Genomic DNA, 20998 nt, shown 5'->3' with positions numbered 1-20998 from the left:
ATTGGAAGGAGTTTCTCCTCCTGAGTCCACGAACCCTGAGCCTTCAGGGAATTACAGACTGCTCCCCAGCCTAGAAGGCTGGCATCCGTTGTTACAATTGTCCAATCTGGTCTGCGAAAGGTCATTCCTTTGGACAGATGAACCGGTGACAACCACCAGAGAAGAGAATCTCTGGTCTCCTGGTCCAGATTTAGCAAAGGGGACAGATCTGAGTAATCCCCGTTCCATTGACTGAGCATGCATAGTTGCAGCGGTCTGAGATGCAGGCGCGCAAATGGCACTATGTCCATTGCCGTGACCATTAAGCCGATTACCTCCATGCACTGAGCTACTGATGGGCTTGGAATGGAATGAAGGACACGGCAAGCATTGATAATCTTTGATAACCTGGACTCCGTCAGGTAAATCTTCATCTCTACAGAATCTATAAGAGTCCCTAGAAAAGGGACCCTTGTGAGTGGTAACAGAGAACTCTTTTCCACGTTCACTTTCCACCCATGCGACCTCAGAAATGCAAGAACTATCTTTGTATGAGACTTTGCATTCTGAAAACTTGACGCTTGTATCAGAATGTCGTCTAGGTACGGAGCCACCGCTATGCCTCGTGGTCTTAGTACCGCCAGAAGAGAGCCCAGAACCTTCGTAAAAATTCTCGGGGCCGTGGCTAACCCGAAGGGAACAGCCACAAACTGGTAATGCCTGTCTAGAAAGGCAAACCTTAGGTACCGATAATGATCTTTGTGAATCGGTATGTGAAGGTAAGCACCCTTTAAGTCCACTGTGGTCATATATTGACCCTCTTGGATCATGGGTAGGATGGTTCGAATGGTTTCCATCTTGAACGATGGTACCCTTAGGAATTTGTTTAAGATCTTTAAGTCCAAGATTGGTCTGAAGGTTCCCTCTTTTTTGGGAACCACAAATAGATTTGAGTAAAATCCTTGTCCCTGTTCCGATCGCGGAACTGAGTGGATCACTCCCATAATTAAGAGGTCTTATACACATTGTAGAAATGCCTCTCTCTTTACTAGGTTTGTCGATAACCTCGAAAGATGGAACCTCCCTTGTGGAGGAGAGGTTTTGAAATCCAGAAGGTATCCCTGAGATATAATCTTCAACGCCCAGGGATCCTGCACATCTCTTGCCCAAGCCTGGGCGAAGAGAGAAAGTCTGCCCCCCACTAAATCCGTCTCCGGATAGGGGGCCCTGTCTTCATGCTGTCTTAGGGGCGGAAGTAGGCTTTCTGGCCTGCTTGCCCTTGTTCCATGACTGGTTGCCTTTCCAACCCTGTCTGTAACGAGCAGTAGTTCCTTCCTGTTTTGGAGCGGAGGAAGTTGATGCTGCTCCTGCCTTGAAGTTACGAAAGGCACGAAAATTAGACTGTTTGGCCTTTGGTTTGGCCCTGTCCTGAGGAAGGGCGTGGCCCTTACCTCCCGTAATGTCAGCAATAATTTCCTTCAAGCCGGGCCCGAATAAGGTCTGCCCTTTGAAAGGAATGTTAAGTAGCTTAGACTTGGAAGTTACATCCGCTGACCAGGATTTAAGCCAGAGCGCTCTGCGCGCCTGTATGGCGAATCCGGAATTTTTAGCCGTAAGTTTGGTTAGATGTACTACGGCATCTGAAACAAACGCATTAGCTTGCTTAAGGGTTCTAACTTTGCGCAAAGCCTCATCCAATGGCTCTGTGCGAATCGCCTCTTCCAGAGACTCAAACCAGAATGCCGCTGCAGCCATGACAGGCGCAATGCATGCAAGAGGCTGCAAAATAAAACCCTGTTGAACAAACATTTTCTTAAGATAACCCTCTAACTTTTTATCCATTGGATCTGAGAAAGCACAGCTATCCTCCACCGGGATAGTGGTACGCTTGGCTAAAGTAGAAACTGCTCCCTCCACCTTAGGGACCGTCTGCCATAAGTCTCGTGTGGTGGCGTCTATAGGAAACATTTTTCTGAATATCGGGGGAGGGGAAAAAGGCACACCTGGTCTATCCCACTCCTTACTAATAATTTCTGTAAGTCTTTTTGGTATAGGAAAGTAGTCAGTACACACCGGTACCGCATAGTATCTATCCAACCTACATAATTTCTCTGGGATTGCCACCGTGTCGCAATCATTCAGAGCCGCTAATACCTCCCCTAGTAACACACGGAGGTTCTCAAGCTTAAATTTAAAATTTCTGAATCCGGTCTCCCCGGATCAGAACCGTCACCGACAGAATGAAGCTCACCGTCCTCATGTTCTGCAAATTGTGACGCAGTATCAGACATGGCTCTCGTGTCATCAGCGCGCTCTGTCCTTAACCCAGAGCTATCGCGCTTGCCCCTCAATTCGGGCATATTATATAATACTTCTTTCATAACATTAGCCATATCATGTAAAGTGATTTGTAAGGGCCTAGATGTACTAGGCGTCTCAATTCTACGCATCTCCCGAGCGGGAGACGCAGGTACTGACACGTGAGGAGAGTTAGGCGGCATAACTTCCCCCTCGTTGTCTGGTGATAGTTTCTCTATCGGTACAGATTGACTTTTATTCAAAGCAATATCAATACAATTGGTACACAACGTTCTATTGGGCTCCACATTGGCTTTTGAACATGATGAACAAACAGTTTCCTCTGAATCAGACATGTTTAAACAGACTTAGCAATGAAAATAGCAAGCTTGGAAATCACTTTCAATAAGATTACAAGCAATATAAAAAACGCTGCAGCGCTTTAAAAAATACAGATATAATTAAACATAATTCTTAACAAGAAGTGTAATATTAGCAGAGGATTGCACCCATTAGCAAAAGGATGATTAACCCCTCAATACCCAAAACGGATAAAACGGATATCAATTAAGATTTAACGCTTTTAATCACAGTCAAACACACTGTCACAGATCTGCTGTGACTGATTACCTCCCTCAAAAATGAATTTTGCAGACCCCTGTGCTCTCTTGAGGCGTCCTGGATCAAGGAGGAAGAAGCAGGAAGACTGTGCTAGAATTATAACTGCGTAACAAGGCGCTAAAACAAGGTCCCTCCCACTCCTATCACAACAGTGGGAGCCCTGATATAACGGTTTCCATTGCAGAAAATGTATGTCAGCCATGTGGAAAAAAATCATGCCCAAAGAGATTTATCACCAAAGTACCTCACAAAAACGAATAACATGCCAGTAAACGTTTTATTAAAAAAATAACATTTTCCAATGTCATACAAAGTTATCACTAAGCCTGCTACCAGTCGCTACCACTGCAGATAAGGCTTAAGTATTATTTCAGTTTTAACAGTATTTTCTCAGTCAAATTCTAGTCCCTAGAAAATAACTTGACTGCGCATACATTTATCAGCCTGATACCAGTTGCCACTACTGCATTTAAGGCTGTACTTACATCATACGGTAACAGCAGTATTTTCTTAGTCAATTCCATTCCCAGAAAATAAAGTACTGCACATACCTCATTTGCGGAGGACCCCGCATGCTATTCCCAGTTTCTGAAGTTATCCCACTCCTCAGAATGTCGAGAACAGCCAGTGGATCTTAGTTACGCCTGCTAAGATCATAGGAAAAAAACGCAGGCAGTTTCTTCTTCCAAATACTGCCTGAGATAGAAAAACAGCACACTCCGGTGCCATTTAAAATAACAAACTTTTGATTGAAGAATAGTTAAGTAAAAACTCCAGCTCCTCTCGCGACCTCCTTCTTTGTTGAGGGTTGCAAGAGAATGACTTGGTATGACATGTGAGGGGAGGAGCTATATAGCAGCTCTGCTTGGGTGATCCTCTTGCAACTTCCTGTTGGGAAGGAGAATATATACCATAAGTAATGGATGACCCGTGGACTGAACACACTTAACAAGAGAAATGAGGCTCAGCCTACTACAGGGAAGGCCCTTCCTGACTGAAAAGGTGTCTAAACCAGTGCCTGACGTTAAAAAAACGTTCCCCAAATTTTATAAGTGTGAATATCAACATCAATCTTTATAAAAAGCCCAAATAAAGCAATCGATCTTGCCCATAAAAATGTCTACCAGTTTTATAGCCCACATTAAGCCCTTTATTCTGAATTTGATTAAGAAAATGGCTTACCGGTCCCCATGAGGGGAATGACAGCCTTCCAGCATTACACAGTCTTGTTAGAAAAATGGCTAGTCATACCTTAAGCAGAAAAGTCTGCTAACTGTTTCCCCCAACTGAAGTTATTTCATCTCAACAGTCCTATGTGGAAACAGCAAACGATTTTAGTTACTGCTGCTAAAATCATATTCCTCTCACAAACAGAACTCTTCATCTTTTTCTATTTCAGAGTAAATAGTACATACCAGCACTATTTTAAAATAACAAACTCTTGATAGTAGAATAAAAAACTACAACTAATCACCACATACTCTTCACCATCTCCGTGGAGATGTTGCCTGTGCAACGGCAAAGAGAATGACTGGGGTGGGCGGAGCCTAGGAGGGACTATATGGACAGCTTTTGCTGTGCTCTTTGCCATTTCCTGTTGGGGAAGAGAATATTCCCACAAGTTATGGATGACGCCGTGGACCGGACACACAAATGTTGGAGAAATTAATGTTAATGTTAAAATGGTACCAATGTGTATAAACATATATATATATATATATATCTTTTTAATTATTTTGTTTTTAAATTTGTAATATCTGATTGGTCACTTCCCTTTTTAATAGGGAGAGATTGACCAGATGAGTATCCCAATGACTAAGAGCCTGTGTGGCATGAAACGTGTCAGGGTAGCATCAGGCTGTCTTGTATTTTAAATTAAACTTTAATAAATGTTATGCTTTACTTTATAAGGTGCTGATCTGTGCTGCCTGCCCATCGATTTACGACTTACCCCCTTTGCTGTGCTAGGTTCTCATGCTGAGAACGAGGCACCCATTGGAGCCTATGGAAGAGTGCAAAGCTTCAGTGTAATGTGAATGCAAGGTTACTTTCGCATTGCACCTAACTTGTAATACCAGCGCACATTTGCGTGCACTGGTATTACTGAGTGGAGCGCAAGTATCGCCTAAGTGTAACTGATATTTTGTGCTCCACTCGTAATCTGGCCCAAAATGTACAATGTATTTCTAAATTTAACTATATCTACTCATTTTTTTCCAGATTTCTCTGCGAATATTTATCAGGTTTCTATAAGGAAAAAAAAGTTTATTTTTAATGCCTTGATCGAAAAAGAAAAGCAAATCAAAAAGTGTTTTCTTCCCAAACATGATTTAATCAGGTCGGTTTTTCTCAAAATGTTGAATGCTTCTAACAAACTTCAGCAGATTTCTGTCAGAAAATCCCCTAGCGTGCTGGCAAGAAAATCATATTTGCTTGATGTTTTATAGATGTATCAACTAAACCTACAATATGTTTGCTAATTAAAGGACCAGTAAATACAGTAGATTTGCATAATCAACAAATGCATGATAAAAAGACAATGCAAAAGCACTTGGGGGTATATTTACCAATGTGCAAGCAGATATGATACGAAGTAGCATATCATGTCCGCTGCACATCGCTAAATGGCAACAGAATACGCTGGTGCAATGCCGCCCCCTGCAGATTCGCGGCCTAGCAGGGGGTGTCAATCAACCCAATCGTATTTGATCAGGTTGATTTCTGTCCGCCGCCTAAGAGCAGGTGGACAAGTTATGGAGCAGCGGACTTTATAACTTCTGGGGGGACTCAAGCTCCGTACGGAGCTTGATAAATAAATACTAAATTATAAGTAGATTTTTTTCAGAAAATTTTCAAAGTTATGTCTATTTCCACTTCCACTACATCATGTGACAGCCACCAGCCAATCACAAATGCATATACGTATATTCTGTGAATTCTTGCACATGCTCAGTAGGAGCTGGTAACTCAAAAAGTGTAAATATATCAAGATTGTGCACATTTTGTTAATGGAAGTAAATTGGAAAGTTGGCTGCTCTATCTGAATCATGAAAGTTTCATTTTGACTTGAGTGTCCCTTTAATTGATGATACAACACCTAAGCATGTAATATGGGGTTACAGATTGCAACATTATTGTTCATAGATATAATCACCTTTAGGATCAAATGAAATACACTGTAAACGTTTTCCGTTCCCAAAAATTCTACTGATTACATGACTTTGGTTCTTGTAGTCCCAGATTTTGAGGACTCCATTATAATTTCCAATAGCAATTTGAGTCTTGCAAGGATGACAGGCCAGGGCGTGGACAGCTTCACTGGAATCCTGTAAACATTTTTTTAGCCTTGTACCATCTGCATACACTTGTAGCACTACAGCATTTGATGTGGATACTATGAAATTGCTGGGACAGAAAAAAACAGATCTGGTTTTACTAATTTGTTACACAGAGACAGATATTTTTTATGAAAAAATCAAACCTATAAGTAGAACATTTCCTACCGATGGTTAGTTGGCAGGTTATCAAATTTGAGCCCATATCTATTTATTGGTAATTTCTGCCATACCCATTTTATTCTGAAGCTTTTCCAATGCATTACCAAATAAACACCCCATATACCTTGCATGGGAACAATTCAACACTGCTATTCAATCAGAAACTATGTTTTAGGAAATTTCTTAAAGCATTTTTGGACTTTCAAAATTCAAGATCTTGTACTTAAAAAATTAATAATAATGAAATGGAAAATGGTTGTGGATGATTCAATGGATGGATTATCAGCTCATAAAAACCTTAGACATATATTTTACTGCCTGTATTAAAGGGACATGCCACCCACATTTTTTCTTTTATGATTTAGAAAGAGAATGCCATTTTAAACATCTTTCTAATTTACTTATATTATCTAATTTGTTTTATTATCTTGATATTCTTTGATGAAAAGCATATCTAGATATGCTCACTAGCTGCTGATTGGTTGCTGCACATAGAAGCATCATGTGATTGGCTCACCATGTGCATTGCTTTTTCTTCAAATAAGGATATTTAACAAATGAAGCAAAATAAATTATGGAAGTAAATTGTAATGTTGTTGAAATTTATATTCTCTATCTGAATCATGAAAGAAAGATTTTGGGTTTAGTGGCCCTTTAAATCAAGGTAAAATATTAAACAGTGTATGAGCAGTTAAAGCAGGAAGGACTAGTAAAGACATTGTTCATTAAAGAATAAAAATACATCATACGGTCTTTAGGTCTCACCTGATAGCAAACTGATCACCTCTTATGGAACAGTCTTGAGGGTATTTTGTCTTATCACTAGCTAATGTTGGAGGACAAGTTGAGAACGAGATTGAACGGATTGAGTCCAGGTTAAAATGGCTGTACCAGTTTACAAGCTGCAGTCTTTGATCATAGAATTTTACATGACCCCTCACATCACCCGTTACAAAATATCTGAAAATGAAAAACATGATGTGTAGTTAATTATTGGGTGCTTAGAATTTCAAAAGATATCCATTTGCTTGGATTGGCATGAATATAATGTCCAGATATATATTAAAATAGCAGGACCTCAGATTAAAGAAAGCAGGTGTGAAATAATTGGAATATGTGAGGAGCTTACAAACCTGATGAACTCTAAAACTCTAGATAAATTATGGATATGTAAACAAACTTAAATGTAAATTTATTAACATTGATATATTTACTTCCTTCTGTTCATAAAAGGAAGATTTGACCACCACATTATTTTTTTTATTTTTATATATATTTACTATTTATAACCAACAGTAATTACATGAAAATTAAGTTTTCTTTAAAATACCATTCAGGGTAATCCAAACAGAGCAGGAGAAAGAAGAACACAAAAAAAGAAAAAAGAAAGAAAACGAGAGATGACATGAGATAAATATCGGACCACAGAAATAAAAAAATATATATTAATAAGGCATCATTAAATAATCAAAAATAACTAAATAATTAAGTAACTCTTTTTCCCCTTCGACATCCTGTTGATGTTTTATATTTTTCTATTATTTCTTAAGTTTTTACAAAGAATACTTTCAAAGGTTAAACTATAGATAATACATCTATGTTTGTAGAGATTAATCATAAATAAAAACCATAACAAAACATAATAAACAAAGAAGGAAATAAAAAAAAGGAAAAAAAAATAGAAAAAGGGGAAAAAGGGACAAGATTGTGTTCATTCCCTCTCGTCCCCACACAATCCCCTCCAGGCTAATCATCCAAACATGTCCATTGTCTTCTGAGTCTATACTCCAGCAGGAGTACCGAGTGTGCAAAAGGGTGTAGGATTTGTTTTTGAAATTCTATTTCTTGTGTCAGTATAAATCGCTCCCATTTCTGTATACATTTTTTAGACCATTTTCTGTAAGAAATAAGGTGTCTATTTGCTCTAATATGGTCTGATTACGAAGTTCAGATATTAAATCCATTAACATGGGGGCTTTTCGGGATTTCCACATCCTAAGTATAATTGTCTCCCTGTAAGTATTGTCAAGTTTAAAAATATTGTATTTTCTTTAAATTTGGACCCGTGTAATAAAAAAAATACCTCTAGAGGTTCCAAATCGATTTTTGTCTGTAGTATTGTACTCAACCATTTCAAAAAAATTTGCCAGAATTTCTTTAATTTTGTAGCAATACTAGAAGCAATGTAAGATGTCTGCATTCCTTGGGCTGCATTTGCTACATTTAGTCTATCTAGTTCCAGCAAACTCTGATAACCTTTCAGGTGTTAAGTAGGTCCTATGAATAAATTTAACTTGCGCCTCTTGATGGTAAGCTGCCAAGGAAGCCTTTTTGAGTCTTTCCCATTTATTGCGGCTTTTCATGATTATTCTCTCACTCTTATTGTGCATTATAAATTTATATATATATATAGAGAGAGAGGATTTTGAGAAGATTTTATTTCTAAATAGTGAAAAAGCTTTACACATAAACTCAGAGTCCCAATTATAATTATATTGTTGAATTAATCTTGTTGTATAGCTTTTTACTTGGTAATAAGCAAATAAATAATTATTAGGGGTATTAAATTCTTGTTTAAGTTCTTGAAAAGTTTTATATGAGTTGTTGATTTTTTTTTTAACTAGTTGTGAGAAATTTACAAGTCCTAGTCTTGCCCATTCTGGAAATGGTTGCGTTGTAAAACCGGCTATGAAATCATGGTTACCTTGTATGGGATAGTATTCTGAGATATTAAAATTTGAATTAATTAGTCGACATAGGTCTTGCTAAGCTTTTATAGGTTCCTTTATAACGGACATCTTTTTATATATTATAGGTACATTTTTCATTTGTATTTAGGCTAAGGCGGCTAATGAGAATGGGGAGGCTATTTCTTGCTCAGTCTCTAAGTCTTTATAATAATTTCCCTGGGTCAACCAGTCTAACACGTATTTTGCTAAGGCTGCTTTGTTATATATTTCAAAATTTGGTAAATTCATTCCCCCCATGTCCCTAGGCATTTGAAGCTTTTCAAGACTTAATACTGATCTTTTCCCCTGCCAAATAAATTTGGTTAGGTTTTTATTTAATACAGATATGTCCGATTTGTGCAAGGGGATAGGTATAGTCTGCATTAGATAGGACATTTTAGGAAATAAAATTTTAACTATATTAACTTTGCCCATTAATGATAATGGTAATGTGAGCCATCTTTGTAGGCTTACTATCACATCACTCAATTTTTCCTTAAAATTTAATTCATACCAGAGTTTTGGTGAGAGGGATATCTTGATTCCTAGATATTTGAAATAGGTTTTTACTTCTCGAAAAGGATGATTTATTATAGAGTGTTCCCTAGATAGCCAGAGTATTTCAGATTTCAGTATGTTTATTTTAAATCCAGAAGGAGCCAAAATTTGTAATTAGGTCTGACTATTGGTATGTATTTATCTGCTCTATTCATACATAATAAGAGATCGTCTGCATATAGAGATATCAATATTTCCTTACCCAGGATCTTGATTCCTTCAATGCTAGCTCTCAATATAATTGCTAAAGGCTCTATTGCCAGATTGAATAAAAGTGGCGACAGGGGGCATCCCTGTCTTGTCCCTCTGTATAGTATAAATGAATTTGAAATTGATGAGTTAACTATCAAGGAAGAGGTAGGGAAATTGTAACATGACTTTAATAAGCCCAGAATTTTGCCCTAAAAACCAAATTTATGTAGGGTTGTGAATAGATGATCATATGTTATAGAATCAAAAGCCTTTTCGGCATATAAAGAAAGAATTATAGGATCGACTATAAGAGGGACAGTAAAACAAAAAATTTCTGTAGATTTGATATAGATGATCTACCCTTTATGAAGCCTGATTCATTCCTATGAATAATACCATTGAATACATTTTGCATCCTATTAGCTATTATAGATGCCAGGATTTTATGTTCAATAAGGCTATCGGCCTGTAGGCACCCATGTCTTCTGGATTTTTATCTGGTTTTAAGATAAGGGACGTATATGATTTTAAGAATAATTTGGAAAGGTTTGTTTCCTTTAATCAAATAATTATTATATAAATTAAGTAATGTTGGGCCTATAGAGCTTTAAAGATGTTGTAAAATTCATAGGGTAGGTTATCAGGACCTGCAGCATTATTGTTCGATGATTTTTTAATTACTAATTCTACCTCTTCCATTAGTATGGGTGCTTCCATCATTTCCAGTTGATCTTAAGAGATAGGTGGAATTTGGAGACTATCCCAAAAGGATTTTTTCATGTATCTCCATTTTACTATAAATTTTTTGATAATACTTCAGTGGTAGATATTGTTTTCCCTCCCACTTTAATTGTATATACAGGTAGCCCTCAGTTTACCCCGGGGTTAGGTTCCAGAAGGAATGGTTGTAAATCGAAACCGTTGTAAATTGAAACCCAGTTTATAATGTAAGTCAATGGGAAGTGAGGGAGTTAGGTTCCAGGCTCCTCTCAAAATTGTCATAAGTAACACCTAATACATTATTTTTAAAGCTTTGAAATGAAGACTTTAAATGTGAAACAGCATTATAAACCTAATAAAATAGATTGTATCATCATCAAACTAAGTTTAATAAACAAAAACATTTGCTAAACCGCACCTAATAAAATTATCAGACAAACACAGACTGTATCATCATCAATCTAAGTTTAATGAACAAAAACAAAATAATCACACAACAGACTGTATCATCATCATCAAACTAAGTTTAATGTAGAAAAACGTTTTTTTACTTGCATTTTTCTGCAGCTAAGGGAAGTGGCTGCTAGATCTTGTTCCTTTAAAAACGGCTCCATTGCTCAGGTCTGGTTATACACTGATTAGCCTGCCTGTGTTTAATCACACAACAGACTGTATCATCATCAAACTAAGTTTAATGAACAAAAACGTTTTTTACTTGCCTTTTTCTGCAAACAGTTCTCTGCATTGAGTCTGCAGCTAAGGGAAGTGGCTGCTAGATCTTGTTCCTTTGAAAGCTGATCCATTGATCATGTCTGGCTTGCTTTTCTTTGCATGTGTTTGCTGCAACACAAGCGGACAGCTCCACCTACTGGCTATTTTAATGTATGCATGTGCCAATGCTTTCAATAGCAGTCAATGCTTTTCAATAGCAAAAAAAGGGCATTATTCTGAAACGGCGCAAATTTAACCGTCGTAAAATGAGGGCCACCTGTATATGATTGTTATATTTTTGATTTTTAACAAGATTAGCCAAAAGTTTTCCGGATTTATTACCATATCTATAAAAGAAGCTTTTGGCTCCTATTTCATTTCTTTGTGTTTGTTCTAATAAAAAGGTGTCTTGTTCTTCTTTTGTATGGATGTATCTATGCCAATTAGTAAGGTTCCTTTCCATTAAGTAATATTAACACAAAAGAGGAGAAACACGTAAGAAAAATTGTGCCTATCCTCTCAAAGTATGCACATACAGTACTCTGGACCCTGACTATAGGGCAATGAAATTCCAAAACAGGATTTATAAAATATAACTTTTATTAATAACTGATTAAAAAACAAAAAAATTGTCACAGATACTGGTTAACACTATCGATGTATAGTAGAAAAATAGAGGGATAATAAGGGATAATAAGCTTGTCAGGCCTCTAAATAATATGAATGATATCCCTCAAATTGGTAATGACGTGGCTCAATAAGAATTAAATTAATCACCCAATCTGGGTATCTGCATGGACCACTGTAGTGTGATAAATAAGTATATGCTCACTCAAAGTCTCTATACTCAAAATATCGCCCAATTATATAAAAAATGGTCACTGACTGTGAGGCTGCTATTTTCACACTAGGTAATAGGAACCCAACGATAATAAAGTCAATGTATTGATCCAAATCGTAATGTATATACCTACATCTAATATTATATGGATTTATACACAGGGTGAAAGGTTTATTATTAAAGGTTCCAAAAATAACCTATGTGTTATATAGCAAGACTGTTTCATCAGTAATAATGCATTCCTATTCGTGATGCTCCTGGTGACAGCCTGAACTCAGTGAAAGTTAATCGTAGGGAATCAATGTTTAGTTATTCTGACTTGATTTTATTTGTTCAGTAGTGAATGGCATAAAATTGGTAGTGTTTACTGTCACTTATCATTAAAAGATCATAAGTTAACTCTAGGTCGGATTTTTACTAGAGGGCTGTATTCAATGACCGTTATAGTTCCATGTCTATTCTGAATACAACAATTCCCACAACTATACATGGATCTATGTGGTTACTGATGCGCAAATGTAACGTTTAGGACACTTATCATTGTTGGCATCCTTTAACGTTAAATCCATGTGTAGTTCTTTGTTGCTACATCGACTTAGAAATCAGTTGTATTATATCGCAACAATAGTCTGAATATTCTATGTAAATACGTATCATATAAACTGTATAAAGCTATAATGTAATAGTCAGTGATTTAGTTACGGCAAAGGGATGTAAGATGTATCTGTTCTCTGTATAGACCCCCTCTCCTTCTTCTAATAAAATCCCTGCTACTGTTGTATAAAAAGTGTCAATATCTTCTGATCAGAGGTTGAATAGTTAAATGGATTCAAAATGGTACAGCGTACTAGTAAACATCAACAGTAATACAATATGGTCATCAGAGTCTCTCAGTGAGATTATGTACAGCTTGAGTTACGTCTGGCAGTTAAAATAACACGAGCGTAAACAGCTCTCCCCTGACGCTCATGTTATTTTAACTGCCAGATTCTGGCTTACCTTTGTTGCTCTCTTACATGCCACTATAGTTAATGTTGCTATACAGTCTGGGTTGTGCCAGACTTAGATACTGTTATGAGTCACTCTATACAGACCACAGTATAATTATTAGCAACGGTCACCCTATTATTTAATCCTTAACTAGTTGCTCCTTTGGCAGGAGGTTCATAGCAAGCGGGGTTTGTAAACTGTAATGGCCTTAACATAAATATACTATCACTTAGATATATATTTATATATATATATATATATATATATATATATATATATATATATATATATATATATATACACGCTGCATTGCCTTGAATCTATCTGACTGAGCAACCTCAGGGTCAGGTATCTTTGATAACTCCATACATTATAAGGGGTGCTAATATAATGAGCGGATTGATTATGTATCCTTCTGCTACTAATACATCGATAACTGTTACATTGTATTAGGACGTAACTCAAGCTGTACATAATCTCACTGAGAGACTCTGATGACCATATTGTATTACTGTTGATGTTTACTAGTACGCTGTACCATTTTGAATCCATTTAACTATTCAACCTCTGATCAGGAGGTATTGATACTTTTTATACAACAGTAGCAGGGATTTTATTAGAAGAAGGAGCGGGGGTCTATACAGAGAACAGATACATCTTACATCCCTTTGCAGTAACTAAGTCACTGACTATTACATTATAGCTTTATACAGTTTATATGATACGTATTTACATAGAATATTAAGACTATTGTTCCAATATAATACAACTGATTTCTAAGCCTGATGTAGCAACAGAGAACTACACATGGATTTAACGTTAAAGGATGCCAACAATGATAAGTGTCCTAAAAGTTACCTTTGCGCATCAGTAACCAAATAGATCCATGTATAGTTGTGGGAACGGAACTATAACGGTTATTGAATACAGCCCTAGAGTTAACTTATGATCTTTTGTTATGATAAGTGACAGTAAACACTACCAATTTTATGCCATTCACTACTGAATAAATAAAATCAGGTCAGAATAACCTAACATTGATTCCCTACGATTAACTTTGACTGAGTTCAGGCTGTCACCAGGAGCTTCACAAATAGGAATGCATTATTATTGATTAAACAGTCTTGCTATCTAACACATAGGTTATTTTTGGAACCTTTAATAATAAACCTTTCACCCTGTGTAAAAATCCATATGATATTAGATGTAGGTATATACATTACGCCTTGGATCAATACATTGACTTTATTATCGTTGAGTTCCTCACGGTCAGTGACCATTTTTTATATAAGTGGGCGATATTTTGAGTATAGAGACTTTGAGTGGCACACTGTGAGCATATACTTATTTATCACACTACAATGGTCCATGCAGATACCCAGATTGGGTGATTTACTTAATTCTTAGAGAGTCACGTCATTACCAATTTGAGGGATATCATTCATATTATTTAGAGGCCTGACAAGCTTATATTATTATCCCTTATCTATGTACCATTTTTTTGTTTTTTAATCAGTTATTAATAAAAGTTATATTTTATAAATCCTGTTTTGGAATTTCATTGCCCTATAGTCAGGGCCCAGAGTGCTGTATGTGCATACTTTGAGAGGATAGGCACAATATTTCTTACGTGTTTCTCCTCTTTTGTGTTAATATTACTTATTGGTGCACTAGCACCATTTTCTCTTTAACTATTGGGGGACTCAGTACTATATACCTCCTCACATTTGTTATTTATAGAGAAAAAGCCTGAGCAGTGCCATTGTTCTTGGGTTGTTACATATCCTTTCCATTAAGTACCTATTGTATGTATTAGTTAGATGTTTGGCTAATTGATCTGCCCTATGTTTCATCTTTTTCTTAATTGTTATGCTACATGCTATTATATCCCACCTGATTACAGCCTTCAAAGCTTCCCAAAAAGTTTCAATCTTCTCTAAGTAATCAATATTGAAATGATGGAATTCATCCCATTTATTTTTTAAGAATTGCTGGAATTTATTATTATTAACTAGATAGTTCGGAAATCTTAATCCAGTATTTTTGTTGTTGTCTTTCTAGGGTAAGTTCTATTGTTATTGGGGAATGATCAGAAATTGTGATTTCCTTAGTTTCTGCTCTCTTGATAAGATTTGTAAGGGAGTGAGAAATCAGAAAGTAATCTATTCGTGAGTAAGATTTATGCGCTTTGGATAAACAGGTGAAAGCTCTTTCATTAGGATTTGTAAGTCTCCAAATGTCTTTTACTTTTAAATGGTTAATTATTGCTTTGTAAATTCTGGTTTCTCTCCTGCCGTTCTTAATGTGTTTATTCTTATTTTCCGAAGATCTCATCCTATCTAGACTATCTAGAGGAGCGATGTTGAAGTCTCCGCCTATAATAATGTTTTTATTAAAATTTGTTATTATTCTATTCTGGATTTTATCCCAAAAGGATGGGTCCCACTTGTTAGGGCCATATAAATTACAAAGAGTGAAGATTTAATCAAAAATTTTAAGGGATACAATAATGTATCTACCATCTTTTTCTATTTCTTGTGAAATTACATTTATTTTTAATGATTGTTTTTATCAAAATTGCTACACCCTTTGCCCTTTTTTTGAAAGGTGTATAAAATATTTCACCCACCCAACCAGCTTTTAGTTTCTCAGATTCGTCTTTAGAGAAATGTTTCTTCTGTATGAAGGCTATGCTTTAAAATAGTTTTCCTCTTAATAGGAGAGGTTATGCCTCCAACGTTCCATGAAATCATTTTAAGACTATCTATAATGGGCCATGTTATATAGGAGAGAGAAGTCCTGGAGGGGGTGTGGGAAGGAGAGAGAAAGGAAGAAAGGGAAAGAAATAAAAAAAAGAAAGAAAGGGGGATAACAAAAGAATTATTATTTACATATAAACCTAGTTATAAAAACTGTATATAAAAATTAAGAAATTGTATAGCTCTACTTTGCATATTTAATCTGATAAGATTTTGATTCCTCTAGAATGAATACATTCTTTGGCTGCAATTACATTATCAAAGAATTTGGCTTCACCTTTTATTGTAATTTTAAATTTAGCGGGATAGACAATAGTGGCATTGATACCATTTTTATTGAGTTCTGTATTAACCCTTTGAGTGCTAAGCACTTTCCCACCTGTGTGCTAAGGTGATTTAAGCTTTTTTTTAAAAAATTATTTTTTGAACATTTTTTTTTTTACTTTTGTATTTTTTTTTCAGATCCCCAAGACTTACAAAGTTGGAAAGGTTATGCGATTACCTTTCCAACGGTGGGTCTTGGGGGTCTGTAACTGCTTAGATGCCTGAGATACAAGCGCCTAAGCAGCATGCTCCCTTTCCCTATACTTTGTATTGTAAATTTGTAATAAAGTTGCGCAGTGAAGTCATCACGTCATTGCGCATGACGTCACCACACAAAACATGATGCCACGGCGATGCCTGTCACTATGCAGGTCCGATCGGGGTAGGAGCGGGTGGGAGCCCCCAGATCTCCTTCAAGGTGGGAGAGTGCTAGCGACGGCTCTGAGCCTTCGGGGAGTAGTTATCAAGCCGTCTACTTTTCTGCCTTCGCCGGCCCAATACGCCCGCCTAAGCTCGCCTACCTTCGCCGCCGCGGACCTTGAATACGTTCGCCTAAGTTATCAAATAAAGCTGTCAAAAAGCCGCGGGGCGATGAGCAGCGGACTGTGAGAGTTATCACTCATCCGATCTCACTGCTCTTCGGCTTTTTCCCAGCTTTATTGCTAGCCTGTCACTAAGCACTCACACTAAACTACACTGTTCTATCCCTATACCGGCGCCCCCGGAGCCTCCCGCAACTCATTAAAGTTACTAACCCCTAAACCGCCACTCCTAGACCCTGCCGCAACTCTTATAAATGTATTAACCCCTAAACCGCCGCTCCTAGACCCTGCCGCAACTCTGATAAATGTATTAACCCCTAAACCGCCGCTCCCGGACACCGCTGCCACCTAACAGTATACCTAGTAACCCCTATCCTGCCCCCCCTATACCGTCGCCCTCTATAATAAAATTATTAACCCCTATCCTGCTGATCCCGCACCTCACCGCAACTAAATAAATAGTTTAACCCCTAAACCGCCGCTCCCTGAACCCGCCGCAACCTATATTAAACCTATTAACCCCTATCCTGCCCCCCCTACACCGTCGTCACCTATAATAAATTTATTAACCCCTATCCTGCCCCCCACTACACCGCCGCCACTGTAATAAAATTATTAACCCCTAAACCTAAGTCTAACCCTAACCCTAACTTAAATATTAATTAAATAAATCTAAATAATATTTCTATTATTAACTAAATTAATCCTATTTAAAACTAAATACTTACCTTTAAAATAAACCCTAATATAGCTACAATATAAATAATAATTATATTGTAGCTATCTTAGGATTTATTTTTATTTTACAGGCAACTTTCAATTTATTTTAACTAGGTACAATAGCTATTAAATAGTTATTAACTATTTAATAGCTTACCTAGCTAAAATAAACTGAAATTTACCTGTAAAATAAATCCTAACCTAAGTTATAACTACACCTAACACTACACTATACTTTAATAAATTATTCCTATTTAAAACTAAATACTTACCTGTAAAATAAACCCTAATATAGCTACAATAAAAATAATAATTATATTGTAGCTATCTTAGGATTTATATTTATTTTACAGGTAACTTTGTATTTATTTTAGCTAGTTAGAATAGTTATTAAATAGTTATTAACTATTTAATAACTACCTAGCTAAAAGAAATACAAAATTACCTCTAAAATAAATCCTAACCTAAGTTACAATTAAACCTAATACTACACTATCATTAAATTAATTAAATAAACTACCTACAAATAACTACAATTAAATACAATTACATAAACTAACTAAAGTACAAAAAATAAAAAAAGCTAAGTTACAAAAAATAAAAAAATAAGTTACAAACATTTTAAAAATATTACAACAATTTTAAGCTACTTACACCTAATCTAAGCCCCCTAATAAAATAACAAACCCCCCCAAAATAAAAAAATGCCCTACCCTATTCTAAATTAAATAAAGTTCAAAGCTCTTTTACCTTACCAGCCCTTAAAAGGGCCATTTGTGGGGGCATGCCCCAAAAAGTTCAGCTCTTTTGCCTGTAAAAGAAAAATACAACCCCCCCCCAACATTAAAACCCACCACCCACATACCCCTAATCTAACCCAAACCCCCCTTACAAAAACCTAACACTAATCCCCTGAAGATCATCCTACCTTGAGTCGTCTTCACTCAGCCGAGCAGCGATGGAACCGAAGTGGACATCCGGAGCGGAAGAAGTTAATCCTCCAAGCGGCGCTGAAGAAATCTTCCATCCGATGAAGTCATCATCCAGGCGGAGCTGAAGAAGTCTTCGATCCGGGCGATGTCATCTTCCAAGAGGCGCTGAAGAGGTCTTCTATACGGGCGATGTCATCTTCCAAGCCGGGTCTTGAATCTTCCTCCCGCCGTCGCGGAACATCCTTCTTCACCGACGGACTACGACGAATGAAGGCTCCTTTACGGGACGTCATCCAAGATGGCGTCCCCTCAATTCCGATTGGCTGATAGGATTCTATCAGCCAATCGGAATTCAGGTAGGAAAAATCTGATTGGCTGATGGAATCAGCCAATCAGATTGAGCTCACATTCTATTGGCTGTTCCGATCAGCCAATAGAATGCAAGCTCAATCTGATTGGCTGATTGGATCAGCCAATCGGATTGAACTTGAATCTGATTGGCTGATTCCATCAGCCAATCAGATTTTTCCTACCTTAATTCCGATTGGCTGATAGAATCCTATCAGCCAATCGGAATTGAGGGGACGCCATCTTGGATGAAGTCCCTTAAAGGAGCCTTCATTCGTCGTAGTCCGTCGGTGAAGAAGGATGTTCCGCGTCGGCGGGAGGAAGATTCAAGACCCGGCTTGGAAGATGACATCGCCCGGATAGAAGACCTCTTCAGCACCTCTTGGAAGATGACATCGCCCGGATCGAAGACTTCTTCAGCGCCGCCTGGATGATGACTTCATCGGATGGAAGATTTCTTCAGCGCCGCTTGGAGGATTAACTTCTTCCGCTCGGGATGTCCACTTCGGTTCCATCGCTGCTCGGCTGAGTGAAGACGACTCAAGGTAGGATGATCTTCAGGGGATTAGTGTTAGGTTTTTGTAAGGGGGTTTGGGTTAGATTAGGGGTATGTGGGTGGTGGGTTTTAATGTTGGGGGGGGGTTGTATTTTTCTTTTACAGGCAAAAGAGCTGAACTTTTTGGGGCATGCCCCCACAAATGGCCCTTTTAAGGGCTGGTAAGGTAAAAGAGCTTTGAACTTTATTTAATTTAGAATAGGGTAGGGCATTTTTTTATTTTGGGGGGGTTTGTTATTTTATTAGGGGGCTTAGATTAGGTGTAAGTAGCTTAAAATTGTTGTAATACTTTTAAAATGTTTGTAACTTATTTTTTTATTTTTTGTAACTTAGCTTTTTTTATTTTTTGTACTTTAGTTAGTTTATGTAATTGTAGTTATTTGTAGGTAGTTTATTTAATTAATTTAATGATAGTGTAGTATTAGGTTTAATTGTAACTTAGGTTAGGATTTATTTTACAGGTAATTTTGTATTTCTTTTAGCTAGGTAGTTATTAAATAGTTAATAACTATTTAATAACTATTCTACTAACTAGCTAAAATAAATACAAAGTTACCTGTAAAATAAATATAAATCCTAAGATAGCTACAATATAATTATTATTTATATTGTAGCTATATTAGGGTTTATTTTACAGGTAAGTATTTAGTTTTAAATAGGAATAATTTATTAAAGTATAGTGTAGTGTTAGGTGTAATTGTAACTTAGGTTAGGATTTATTTTACAGGTAAATTTCAGTTTATTTTAGCAGGGTAAGCTATTAAATAGTTAATAACTATTTAATAGCTATTGTACCTAGTTAAAATAAATTGAAAGTTGCCTGTAAAATAAAAATAAATCCTAAGATAGCTACAATATAATTATTATTTATATTGTAGCTATATTAGGGTTTATTTTAAAGGTAAGTATTTAGTTTTAAATAGGATTAATTTAGTTAATAATAGAAATATTATTTAGATTTATTTAATTAATATTTAAGTTAGGGGGGTGTTAGGGTTAGTGTTAGACTTAGGTTTAGGGGTTGATAATTTTATTACAGTGGCGGCGGCATAGTGGGGGGCAGGATAGGGGTTAATAAATTTATTATAGGTGGCGACGGTGTAGGGGGGGGCAGATTAGGGGTTAATAAGTTTAATATAGGTTGCGGCGGGTTGAGGGAGCGGCGGTTTAGGGGTTAATACGTTTATTATAGTTGCGGTGGGCTCCGGGAGCGGCGGTTTAGGGGTTAATATGTATAGAGTAGGTTGTGGTGGGCTCCGGGAGCGGCGGTTTAGGGGGTAATAACTTTATTTAGTTGCGGCGGTGTAGGGGGGACAGATTAGGGGTGTTTAGACTCGAGGTACATGTTAGGATGTCAGGTGTAGATAGCTTCCATGGAAATCAATGGGATGTCTGTCAGCAGCGAACTTGTACTTTCGCTATGGTCAGACTCCCATTGATTCCTATGGGATCCGCCGCCTCCAGGGGTGGCGGTTTGAAAACCAGGTACGCTGGGCCGTAAAAGTGCCGAGCGTACCTGCTAGTCATTTGATAACTAGCAAAAACATAATTTATGTAAGAACTTACCTGATAAATTCATTTCTTTCATATTAGCAAGAGTCCATGAGCTAGTGACGTATGGGATATACATTCCTACCAGGAGGGGCAAAGTTTCCCAAACCTTAAAATGCCTATAAATACA

At 37.0% G+C, this 20998-nt stretch overlaps 1 protein-coding gene across 1 annotated transcript in view; it reads right to left on the bottom strand.

Annotated features, from left to right (window-relative positions):
• Nucleotides 1-20998, bottom strand: part of CFAP251 (cilia and flagella associated protein 251) — a 175866-nt gene that overhangs the window by 107052 nt on the left and 47816 nt on the right. The window contains exons 11-12 of the mRNA XM_053699764.1: nucleotides 7161-7355; nucleotides 6053-6303 (exon numbers count right to left, since the gene is read on the bottom strand). Of these exons, the coding sequence (XP_053555739.1) occupies nucleotides 6053-6303; nucleotides 7161-7355 (446 nt within the window). The remainder of the gene's footprint in view (nucleotides 1-6052; nucleotides 6304-7160; nucleotides 7356-20998) is intronic.

The sequence above is a fragment of the Bombina bombina genome, chromosome 2, assembly GCF_027579735.1.
Source record: "Bombina bombina isolate aBomBom1 chromosome 2, aBomBom1.pri, whole genome shotgun sequence".
Taxonomy (NCBI): Eukaryota; Metazoa; Chordata; class Amphibia; order Anura; family Bombinatoridae; genus Bombina; species Bombina bombina.
Note: the sequence above shows the minus strand (reverse complement) of the source record. Positions and strands in the feature narration are given on the sequence as shown.